This window comes from Heloderma suspectum, chromosome 7 (genome assembly GCF_057233095.1).
Source record: "Heloderma suspectum isolate Gila_16-S chromosome 7, 16-S_ref, whole genome shotgun sequence".
Lineage (NCBI taxonomy): Eukaryota > Metazoa > Chordata > Lepidosauria > Squamata > Helodermatidae > Heloderma > Heloderma suspectum.
Window position 1 is genome coordinate 47,910,749 of NC_139464.1, and position 12,925 is coordinate 47,923,673.

Sequence of the window (12,925 nt, forward strand, 5' to 3'; positions counted from 1 at the left end):
CTCAACTACCTCAGTAGAGACAACCTTATATTTGTTCAATCAAATGACAAATCTAGCCTATAGTCAGAAGGTGGGCAGTAATGTAACAAAATGTGCCCCACTGAAACTTCACTTTAGAATCTGCAGCCTAGACGAAATTACTTCAGGTGCATTACTTTTAAAGTGATAAATAACTTTTACTGGGAATAAATAAATATGTCAACATCTGTTTCCCTTTTTAATGGGGTATCCATTCAATAATGTAAAATCCATCTTTAAAAAAAGCCTTAAGAGAATATAAATAAATATTCTTTGCTGAAATCTATGAAAATAAAGGACATAATCCCAGTGAAGTTCTTCTGCCCAGTTGCCTGCCATTCTTTGAATTCTGTCCCATAAATAACAGGTCTGTTTATCTCCATGGTATCTTCCTTTTGCCTGTAGCTGTGATAAGGACTCATACATAACGTTTAACCAAACGTTTTAAAGGACTAGCTTTGTCTGATAACAAGTCAAAAACATAATGGTACATTGAAAGGGGATTAAGGGTATCCTTGCATTTGCATTTTAAGCAGTTGCTTACTTCCTGCACATCAGGGTTTCTAGGCAGACTGCTTTGTTCCATTTTGCCATGGTATGCAAAGGTGTTGCAAAATAAGATGTTGAAGTGTGGCCTTTGGGGGGTGGGTTGTTTTGGTTCTGCTGCACTGTATCCTACAGAAGGAATTGGAGAGAATTTATTTAGTTCTTTGTGGGGAAAATATTATGCCATACTTCATTAAAATGAATTCCAGGACAGTTTACAAAGTTAATAAAAATGCAAATACATAAACCTACAAATAAAAGATGAGCCAGCAGATAAAAGAGCAGTTAATGATACTTGTTGTTCTTCAGTCGTTAAGTCGTGTCCGACTCTTCGTGACCCCATGGACCATAGCATGCCAGGCCTTCCTGTCCTCCGCTCTCTCCCGGAGTGTGCTCAAGTTCATATTCATTGCATCGGTGATGCTATCTAGCCATCTCATCCTCTGCCGTCCCCTTCTCCTTTTGCCTTCAGTCTTTCCCAGCATCAGGGTCTTTTCCAGTGACTTTTCTCTTCGCATTAGGTGGCCAAAATATTTGAGCTTCAGCTTCGGTATCTGTCCTTCCAATGAGCAGTCAAGATTGATTTCCTTTAGGATTGACTGATTTGACCTCCTTGCAGTCCAGGGGACTCGTAAGAGTCTTCTCCAGCACCACAGTTCGAAAGCATCAATTCTTCGGCGCTCAGCCTTCCTTATAGTCCAGCTCTCACAGCCATACGTTACTACTGGGAAAACCATAGCTTTGATTATACGAACCTTTGTCGGCAAGGTGATGTCTCTGCTTCTTACTATGCTGTCTAGGTTTGCCATAGCTTTCCTCCCAAGAAGCAAGCGTCTTTTAATTTCATGGCTACAGTCACCGTCTGCGGTGATCTTGGAGCCCAAGAAAATAAAATCTGTCACTGCTTCCATTTCTTCCCCTTCTATATGCCAGGAAGTGATGGGGCCAGATGCCATGATCTTAGTTTTTTTAATGTTGCGTTTCAAACCAGCTTTTGCACTCTCCACTTTCACCCTCAACAAGAGGCTGTTTCGATCTTCTTTGCTTTCTGCCATTAGGGTGGTATCATCTGCGTATGTGAGGTTGTTGATAATTCTCCTGGCAATTTTAATTCTGACCTGTGATTCATCTAACCCGGCGTTTCTCATGATGTACTCTGCATATAAGTTAAATAAGCAGGGCGACAATATGCAGCCTTGTCGTACTCCTTTCCCACTTTTGAACCACTCGGTTGTTCCATGTCTGGTTCTTACTGTTGCTTCTTGGCCCTTGTACAGGTTTCTCAGGAGACAGGTAAGATGGTCTGGTACTCCCATCTCTTTAAGCATGTGCCACAGTTTGTTGTGATCCACACAATCAAAGGCTTTAGTGTAGTCAGTGAAGCAGAAATAGACATTTTTCTGGAATTCTCTTGCTTTCTCCATGATCCAGCGAATGTTGGTGATTTGTTCTCTAATTCCTCTGCCTCTTCAAAACTCACCTTGTACTTCCAGTAGTTCTTGGTTCACATGCTGCTGAAGCCTAGCTTGTAGGATTTTGAGCATAACCTTGCTGGCATGTGAAATGAGTGCAATTGTACGGTAGTTTGAACACTCTTTGGCATTGCCCTTCTTTGGAATTGGAATGTAAACTGACCTTTTCCAGTCTTGTGGCCACTGTTGAGTGTTCCAAATGTGTTGGCATATTGAGTGCAGCACTTTAACAGCATCATCTTTTAGGATCTTAAATAGCTCAGCTGGAATACTGTCCTCTCCGCTAGCTTTGTTGTTACTAATGCTTCCTAAGGCCCACTTGACTTCACTCTCGAGGATGTCCGGCTCAAGTTCAGTGACCGCACTATCATGGCTATCAGGGACATTCAGATCTTTCCTGTATAGTTCTTCTGTGTATTCTTTCCACCTCTTCTTCATCTCATCTGCTTCCGTTAGGTCCCTGCCTTTTTTATCCTTTATCATGCCCGTCTTTGCACAAAACATTCCCTTGAGATCTCCAATTTTCTTGAAGAGATCTCTAGTCTTTCCCATTCTGTTGTTTTCCTCGATTTCTTTGCATTGTTCATTTAAGAAGGCCTTCTTGTCTCTCCTTGCTATTCTCTGGAACTCTGCATTCAGTTGGATATATCTTCCCCTTTCTCCCTTGCTTTTTGCTTCCCTTCTTTCCTCAGCGACTTGTAAAGCCTCCTCAGACAGCCACTTTGCTTTCTTGCATTTCTTTTTCTTTGGGATGGATTGAGTTGCTGCCTCCTGAACAATGTTACGGACCTCCGTCCATAGTTCCTCAGGCACTCTGTCTATCAGGTCTAATCCCTTAAATCTATTCGTCACCTCCACTGTATATTCATAAGGGATATGATTTAGGTCATACCTGAATGGTTTAGTGATTTTCCCTACGTTCTTCAATTTAAGCCGAAATTTTGCAACAGGAAGCTCATAATCTGAGCCACAGTCAGCTCCTGGTCTTGTTTTTACTGACTGTATAGAGCTTCTCCATCTTTGGCTGCAAAGGACATAATCAATCTGATCTCGATATTGACCATTTGGTGATGTCCATGTGTACAGTCACCTCTTGTGCTGTTGGAAAAGAGTGTTTGCTATGATCAGCATGTTCTCTTGGCAAAACTCTATTAGCCTTTGTCCTGCTTCATTCTGTACACCAAGGCCATGCTTGCCTGTTATCCCGATGATTTCTTGACTTCCTACTTTAGCATTCCAGTCCCCTATGATGAAAAGGACATCTTTTTTTAGTGTTAGTTCTAGAAGGTGTTGTAAGTCTTCATAGAACCGATCAACCTCAGCTTCTTCGGCCTCAGTGGTTGGGGCATAGACTTGAATTACTGTGATGTTGAATGGTTTGCCTTGGATTCGTACTGAGATCATTCTATCGTTTTTGAGATTGTACCTCAGTACTGCTTTTCCCACCCTTTTATTGACTATGAGTGCTACTCCATTTCTTCTAAGGGATTCTTGCCCACAGTAGTAGATATAATGGTCACCTGAATTAAATTCGCCCATGCCTGTCCATTTTAGTTCGCTGATTCCCAAGATGTCGATGTTCAATCTTGCCATCTCACGTTTGACCACCTCCAGCTTACCTTGATTCATTGACCTTACATTCCAGGTTCCTAAACAATATTGTTCTTTACAGCATTGGATTTTCTTTTCACCACCAGACACATCCACAGCTGAGTGTCTTTTCGGCTTTGGCCCAGCCGCTTCACTCTTTCTGGTGCTACTTGGAAATACCCTCTGCTCTTCCCCAGTAGTATATTGGACACCTTCTGACCTGAGGGGCTCATCTTCTGGCATCATATCTTTTAGCCTTGTGATACGTTCCATGGGGTTTTCTTGGCAAGAATAGTGGAGTGGGTTGCCATTTCATTCTCCAGTGGACCACATTTTGTCAGAACTCTCCGCCATGACCTGTCCGTCTTGGGTGGCCCTGCACAGCATAGCTTATGGCTTCACTGAGATACGCAAGCCCCTTCGCCACAACAAGGCAGTGATCCATGAAGGGGCAATGATACTTAAAAGTACATTAAAAAGGCCTTGAATAGCCTGAACAAATAAAAAAGAGTTATGTGGTGCCTAAAAGAACTCAGAGTTTGTGCTAGGTGATCATCCTGGAGAAGGCCTTCCATAGTTGGGATGCCAAAAATGCCCTCCCTGTTGTCGCTACCCACTTCATTCCTGAAAGGGAAGACAAAAGACATGGAGAAAGGCATAGGCTAGGGGTGCAGAACCTTAAGCCTGGGGCCATATCTTCCCCTCGTGCAGTCCCAGTCCAGCCTACCGGGGTTCTGCTTATGGTCACGTCCCTTTCTACCCCTATCGATTGTTTGGTGGTTTCCCAGTTTTGTGCATTCTAAAAGGTTGAACTGCCTCTGCTAAGGCTTAGTTATTGACAGTGAGAGCGTTAAGCTAAAATATGCTGGTATTTGGTATTTTGGGCCCCACACTTTCCCCTTTTGTACCATCCCTGTTGTCTTTGGCCCCACCCAGCACTGGAATGTGGCCCCTGAGAGCTTCTCCAAAATTGAATTTGGCCCTCAGGGTAAAAGAGGTTCAACAGCCCTGACATAGGCAGATGACCAAAGAGCAGAGGCAGGTTGGTGTGGAAGCATGTGCTCCTTCAAAAATGAGGAGGGATAGGCCTCAGACAATTGCAGCCTCTCTGTAAAAGTGAATCAGAGTAGGTAGAGTGGAGTATTAGTGTATGCAATAAGAGACAGCAGTGGCTCCCTGGAAGAGAAGGGCACATAATCTGGCTGGATAGGAGGAGATAGCTGCTATGTGTAAGGTGCTAGGAGTGAGAAGAGGCATCGCTTTTCCTTGTCACTTTTAGACCCATATTACTTCTGGGGGGTTCTAGGCTTGGTTACTTTCTTTAGTCATTTGTTCACCCAGGGCTCTGTGGAGTTATCAGTAATGTTTGGCTATAGGAGATAGGATGTATTTATAGAGGGCCAAGAGATATATGCAGACAGGGGTAGAGGGAGAAGGAGATCCTGTCAAGCTCATCGTACATGGGGAATGTAGCTATTTATTGAGAAGGACAGGTGATACCACAGTGTCTCTGAATGTGTAAAGGATGAGGTTCCCTAAACTTTCCTCTGATGAGTTGTAAATAAAACACAAATTATTCAGAATTTATTTCAAAATGTGGTTACTAACATACTGTGTATTACTAAAAACTGACTGGACAGAGCATCTTGAGCTGCTGCTTGTACAGTCGGCATGGACTTAAACTAATGGATGGAGTGAATGGAATGGGTTGGCAGAGATCTATAAAGACATGCTGGCTCTTCAGAGGCATCCGTTGTATACCACTGTAATAGTTGGATCATTAACCTTGAGCTGTACTTTGAGGGATTTTGACCTGGGGTGCTCTAGCTAATGCTAGGGTCTGGCATTGGAACAGGACAGTCCACACAGCTGGGTGTGAGCAAATGGTACTTGTCTTTCCCCGAGGCATTTCCGTTCTGTGCTATAATGCTCCACTGGATTGTGTGGAGAAGAAGGGTTGATATGCTGTCCTGGATGTGCGGGAAGTAGGGTTGATATGGCAACCCAGATATCACAGCTATTTCTTTAAAGCCTTGAACCAGTGAGAAAAGATGCAGTTTCTTCACCCTGCTACTATGCCAGGGCACCTCTACACCAGCCTAAAATCCTGCATTTAAAACGGGGCTTTTTGCTTCTGTTTTAAATGCAGGATCACAATGACTCCCTTTTTCATGTGCTTCCTTTCTCCCCTCCCCTTTCCCCTCCTTCTCCCTGTATCTGAGTCTTCCATTATCTTTCATTGATCTCACTCCTCTTCTTGCAGGAGGGAACTCAAGTGGAATACAACAGCGTAATTTGATAGCTCATTATCTGCGATCTATTTAAAAACGGGACAAAGGGCATTTAGTGCAGGAAACGCCCTGGAGGGTCACGGTATCATGTAAAGAGCCCGTAAACTTCCCTTAAGGAGCAATCTCAATCGCAGGATAAAAGCTCCCCAGTCTCTTTGCTAACCTTTTCTTCCATAACTGTTGGAACCTCCTCCTTGCTACAACAAATGTGGGTAGGGAGCTTGGGCAGATTGATCAGGATTTCTGTTTCAGGAGAACAGAAATTGCATCTTCTCTCACTAAAGACTTTTTAAAGGTACAAACATCATCCTGGTGGGACATTCGTATCTAGATATGCCCTACATTTCATTACTATATTCTCCTTTCACTATTAAATTGTATTCATTTATTAAATGCTTACCCCACCTTTCCACTAAAAATGGTGTCGATGGGGAATAAACAGTAAAGTACAGATAATACAGAATTATAGTTCAACCATAAAAACACATCAATGAAAAACACATTCATTAAAACACATCAATAAAAAGAAATAAACAGCACCCATCAAATTAAATCTTACCTTTAGCAAATACATCAGCCTACAAACCAAAAGCTCATCTGCATAGAAGTGTATTTGCATCCCCCTGGAAGGACAACAGAGATGGAGCTAGCCTAGCCTCTCTTGGCAGGGAGTTCCAGAGTCTAGGAGCAGCCCTCAAGAAGGCCCTCTCACATGTTCCTGTCAAATGTGCCTCTGATAGTGGTGGGACAGAGAGGAGAGCCTCTCCCTAAGTTCTTAAAACCTGGGCAGGCTCATATGGGAGAATGTGGTTTTTCAGATAGCTTGTTTCCAAGTTGTATAGAGCTTTATAGCTCTATACCCAGCATTTTGAACTACTCTTGGAAACAGACTGGTAGTCAGTGAGGCTGTTGTAACAAGGGAGTCATATTCTCCTTATAACAGGCCCCTATTAATAGTCTGGTTGCAGCATTCTTGACCAGCTGAAGACAGTTTAAAGGGCAGTTCATAGTTATTGAACAAGGCCATTTCACTCTAGATATCCAGTGTTTTGCATTTGTTACGGCTTTTCTTGCATGAGAAGTGCACAGTTATTGCTGCAATAAAGAAATGACTTGAGACCGATAGTTTATCAGACATGTAGTTTATCAGATACTGAGAAGGGAAGGAAAGTGGATGAAAAGTAACATTTCTCTCCTCTTTCTTTCAGACATATGTGTGACCATGTTGCAAACTTGTATCCACAACTGATTAAGAATTTTGTCATTGAGAGAAAAGTTAAAGATTTTATGGGGTATGTACTGAGTTATCTGTTAAGTTTTTAAGGGGCCACAAGACTGTTTTGTTTTGTTTTGTTTTGTCTGCAGTAGTTGACAACACAAAGTGTCTGTAGAAATCAATATGACATATACACCACCACTAGTTCAGGGGTAACTATATTTAGCTAAGGGAATGCAGTGTCTGAACAGTTTCCATATAAAATGATCAGGGGAACAGGCTGAAAGGTAATCAGATGTAACTACATCAGAACAAAAGAACACGTGTTAACCCAGCCTGCAGGTTGTTGTTGTTTGTTTATATCCTATCTTTTTCCCAATACTGGGACTCAAGGGGGCATTACAACATTAAAAACTTGTACAGTTAAAACATTTAAATAAAAATATACAAAAGTTAAAATATAATTAAATCATCAATAATATTAACATTGTATAAAATGTCAGAATTTAAAAACAACAGTATAAACAATATTATCAACTGGCTATATTGATTACTTGATAAAAATGTGATCCTAAGTATCAGAAGAAAATCCCACTGAGTCCCTGTCGAACTTACTCTAGTGGCAACCCAAGTGTATCTCTGAAATAATCTGGACTATGAAAAACACATTCTAAAATCACATTGGTTCCTACACAGGAAACAAGATCACTGGACCAAACAACAAATCAAGAATAACAAGGATGACCCGTTCTGGAGACATGCAGGGTACATTATTGCCCAGTTGGATGGACTGTACATGGGAGCTCTGGAGTGGGCTAAACAACAGAAAAGAACAGTAAGAATCATTAGGTTGTCTTTAAATCACTTAGAAGCAGAAGCGGAAAGATAATTTAGAATAGGTTTTTTTCATTTATTTAAAGACCGAGTGTTCCCACTGCTTTCTTCTCTATGTCAAACATGTAAAGAAACAATTTATATTATAATATAATAAAATATAATATAATATATTATATGGAACATTTAACATAGGCTTCACAGTGGAGTATAATTCCCAGGAATTCTTATTTGCAAGCCTAGCCTTTTAGGAAACTCGCTTGGAGTGCTGAAAGTCTGTCTGAACATGCTCTATCACACACACAGAATAGAAAGCAAAGCGGCACTGCGTGGTGCTGTAGCTCTAATTGTTGTGTGGGCTGGTGACCCTCTGGGATATCAACGAGGCAGTGGCATTGTGAATTAGCAAGTTGAGAACTGACTGGAGATAAATAGCTTTCACCTTTATTGCCAAGTGCAGCCATTTTATTTCACACTGTGAGGGTAAAGACATGAATAACTAACTGACCTTTTCATCTCTGTCTAAGCACTGCAAGGAAACATGGAGCCTGGGGTTTATGAAGTCAGGATCAACAGCATTTAAAACAAATAACATTTATCCCCTTTGATTTTACATCCAGCTTCTCTGAAAGTGAGCTACAGAAACAAAGGAGCATGAAAAAGGGTCAGAATAATTTCACATCTGTGATCCTAAGCATATTTACTTGGAAGTAAAATACCATTGAAAATGGTGAAGTGAACCCAAATATTTTTGTAATTTCCACATATTTGGTGGATTTGGATAAACAGTTGAGTTGGTGTGAGACGGTGAAGTCACCATGGGTGACTTCATGGCATGACAGCTATTAGTGTGAATGTTCTAATGTTCTAAATGATGAGATTGCAGCTCATGGCATCTTGGAAACCCTTTGGATCTTTCCAGAGGAGAGGTAGGGAGGTGTGTGTGTGTGTGTGTATGTGTGTGTGTGTGTAAGGGGGGGCATTCATTTATGTGGAGGGCTCAGACAGTTGGGTGCTAAGAAAATGCAAGTGTAGCTATTGCTTCTGTTAATGCTGCTTAGTTAGGTGTTGCGTATCTATTCATTTTGGGCCCAGTGCTCTTCAACATTTTTATTAATGACTTGGAGGAGGAGGTGCAGGGAATGCTGATCACATTTGCAGATGACACAAAATTGGGCGGGATAGCTAATACTTTGGAAGACAGAAACAATTCAAAGTGATCTTGATAGACTGGAACGCTGGGCTGAAAACAACAGAATGACATTTAATAGGGATAAATGCCAAGTTCTGCACCTAGGAAAAAGAAACCAAATGAACAGTTACAAGATGGGGATACGTGGCTCAACAACGTTACAAGCGAGAAGGATCTTGGAATTGTTGTCGATCTCAAGCTGAATATGAGCCAACATTGTGATGTGGCTGCAAAAAAAGCAAATGCTCTTTTGGGCTGCATTAATAGAAGCATAGCTTCCAAATCCCGGGAAGTACTAGTTCCCCTCTACTCAGCACTGGTTAGGTCTCATCTGGAGTACTGTGTCCATTTCTGGGCACCACACTTTAAGAAGGATGCAGACAAGCTGGAGAGGGTTCAGAGGAGGGCAACAAAGAGGATCAGGGGACTGGAAACAAAACCCTATGAAGAGAGATTGAAAGAAATGGGCATGTTTAGCCTTGAGAGGAAAAGACTGAGGGGAGATATGATAGTGCTCTTCAAGTACTTGAAAGGTTGTCACAGAGAGGAAGGCCGGGATCTCTTCTCGATCATCCCAGAGTGCAGGACACAGAATAATGGGCTCAAGTGACAGGAAGCCAGATTCCGGCTGAACATTAGGAAAAAAATCCTGACTGTTAGAACAATACGACAATGGAACCAATTACCTAGGGAGGTAGTGGGCTCTCCCACACTGGAGGCATTCAAGACGAGGCTGGACAGCCATCTGTCAGGGATGCTCTGACTTGGATTCTTGCATTGCGCAGGGGGTTGGACTTGATGGCCATGTAGGCCCCTTCCAACCCTACTATTCTATGATTCTATGATTCTATTAGATGATGCCTGTGACATCTCTCCAAGAAATGTTACAAGTCCCTTCCCTGCTTCCCAACATCTTTTTGAACATCCCACCATTTTGAAGAATGTTTTCTCCATGGTTTCCCTTGGGGATAATAATACAGAGCTACCTTACAGGCCTGTTGCAGGGTTTACCGGAATAATGTACACAGAGGACTTTGAAGAGAGCTTTATAAATGCTATTGTTATCCCTGTGAAAAAGGAACAATGGATTGGATCCAGACTAAATTAGTTGCATTTAGGTTGCACTGAAATCAATGTGAACAGTTACAGCCCAATCCTATACATGTTTACCCAGAAGTAAGTCCCACTGAGTTCAATGGAGCTTACTCCCAGGTAAGTGGGTATAGAATTGCAGCCTCAGTCATGACTTAGGGCCTGTTCATTTCAGTGGAATGAAGTGCAACTAAATCTGGATCCAAACTATTGTCTGGGGCACCTTTTGAAACATGGTGGTGAACCAGGAAGTGAAGAGCTGCAGTCCTGCCATTTGTCTTTGATGCTCATACTACACTAATGGATTTTCCTCTTTAACTAAGTCATCACCTCACTAATAGTCACCCCACTTTATTCACTTGGCGTTAACTAACCTGTACGTAGTAAAACCAGGAGCAGTTTGCTGAAGATAAAACAGGCTGCAACATTTGGTCGGTGCCAATTGTCTTTTCCCAGAGCTTGTATACTTATTGCATTGATCCAGTCAGTAGTAATGTATTCTCGTTTTCATTGTCTTGCTTGTCAGTATAATACTTTTAAAGCAGTGCAGTTTTTAAATGAGTTGTTCATTCCACCTCTCCAGCATCCTAGACAAAGCATTGCAAAGAGACTGAACTATGGAACCCGGGAAGAACAAATAAAATACGATCTGTTATAACAGTCTGTCCGTTTCTCCATATTCTGGATGACTTTGCATATGCAGTGTAAACTGTACACCTTTCCTGAGCCCCATCAGGAACATCTGGCAGAGTTCCATAAGTTGTTTTCAGTCCATTCTTCATTTGCCCTCTCACAGTACGAGCTCTGGGCAGTATTACCTGTATTTGCTTTTTAGGGATCCACATGCCTATTTTAAAAAAAGTTTCTCCCATCTGTCTATTTGTCGGGTCGGTTTTTGTTGCAATAACCCATGCTTGCCAGATCCAATAATTCTTACTTCCTACATAGAAAATACCGTTTAGTCAAGCAACTATTCAGACACTACCATAATGCTTTCCTATGCATTATGAAGCATGTACTGCTTTGCCATTAGATCTGGATTTTAGGATTTGAGCATTACTGTCTGCTGAAGGAATTTCTTCTTTTACAAGAAATAAGAGACTTGAATACTGAGCACATTTAGAGAATTATATACATATATAGGCATGCAGTTGTTTTGTTTGGCTGCAGAAAAGTTTTTAATGTTTGCATTTACCTTCTTGAATCCCACCTCTCCAAATGTCTTTGCAAAAAGATTTTTAGCAAGTTGTTTCTCATAGAAGCATCCAAAAGTTTATATTCAACCTCGATATAATTTAATTTCTGGCCTCCCAAATATATAGATTTCCTTCTATGTTCCTATTTTTAAGGAGGCTAGAAAAGTAATTAATCGCATTCTCAACTATACTGTGAAAAGGAGTACTGAAAGGATAAGATTTTTGAATACATTGCTACATAGTGATTTTGGTTAGGAAATCCACTTCTTGTGTGCCATTATTATTTTGCAATAATGAAAGAGTTTGGACTTCCTGTTTCCTAATATTTTATGGAAACAAAATTCTAAAAAGAAAGGAAGAAAATATTGAGCATGTTGTACATTCTACAGCACTCTTCAAGTTTCCCTTCCTTTTTTCTGGTGGCTGCATAATGTTAAATACATGTCTAGCCTGATTTTCACTTTTTTGTTAGCAGAGCAGACTCTTTTCTGCACTCAGATACCAGCTAGAGTCTGCTCCGCCAATAAAAACTCTCATCCACAACCCAAGCCCTGGCCCATCTACACTGCTGAAGGGGGATGTTTGAGAGACAAATTTCCCTCTGTCTAATACTTGAGTTCTCTCTGGCTGGAAGACTGGCTCCTGGCCTAGTAATAGGAAAAGTGGAGGGGGAGATTTAGGACTAGACTGAGAGGTAATTTTGTTTCCTCAGGAACAAGGAACACATGTCATCTTGTGGTAATTATTTATCATCTAATAAAGCAACAAATAAGTTGAGGTCCAACACAGCTGACATAGTGTTCCCTGAAACCTCTTATGTGCTTTGTTATGTGGGCCAGATCAAGGATACCTGCTGTTCCCTAGGAGGCAACGTAATGGGGGATATTAGCCACGCAGTCAGAGAGAGAGAGATGGATTTATTCACTGTTCATAAGATGACCACCCCACCTGCAGTCAGGATAGAAAGTGTATCATGTACTTTTATATATATGTTAAGCATCACTTTGAACACTTTTAAAGTAGAAGAATTATCTGTAAATACAATAATATTAATAAAATAATAACATAACATATTTAAATGGAGAAGCCAGTATTCTCACATTATCCACATTTTCACATCATCTCATAAATAACTGCCAAAATAGATGTTTGTTAAACGCAGCTGCCTGGGGGAGAGGAGATTCAGTTAGGGGCCATGGTGCTGGGGGAGGGCTTTTAGTTGTTTTAACTTGCGGGCCTAATCCGGCCCGCAGAGGTGCCCAATCCAGCCTGCAGAGGGTTGGGCACTCTCTGAGGGGCCACACCCTCTCTAATCCCCTCCCTTTGCAAGCCCTGTTCCCTGGCCTGGAGGCTTGGGAAAAGGAACACCCATGTTATCTCCAGTCTCTGGGAGGGCAAGTGGCACCCAGGGGAATCCCACTGTTATCTCTGATCAGAGATAACAGGGATTCCCTTGCACAACACAGCCACACCTTGCA

At 41.6% G+C, this 12,925-nt stretch overlaps 1 protein-coding gene across 3 annotated transcripts in view; it reads left to right on the forward strand.

Annotated features, from left to right (window-relative positions):
- The window catches only part of PLBD1 (phospholipase B domain containing 1), a 73,176-nt gene that overhangs the window by 31,575 nt on the left and 28,676 nt on the right, over positions 1–12,925 (forward strand). For all 3 annotated transcript variants that reach the window (XM_084810061.1, XM_084810062.1, XM_084810060.1), the window contains 2 exons: positions 7,126–7,209; positions 7,830–7,968. In XM_084810061.1, coding sequence (XP_084666187.1) covers positions 7,126–7,209; positions 7,830–7,968 — 223 coding nt within the window. The remainder of the gene's footprint in view (positions 1–7,125; positions 7,210–7,829; positions 7,969–12,925) is intronic.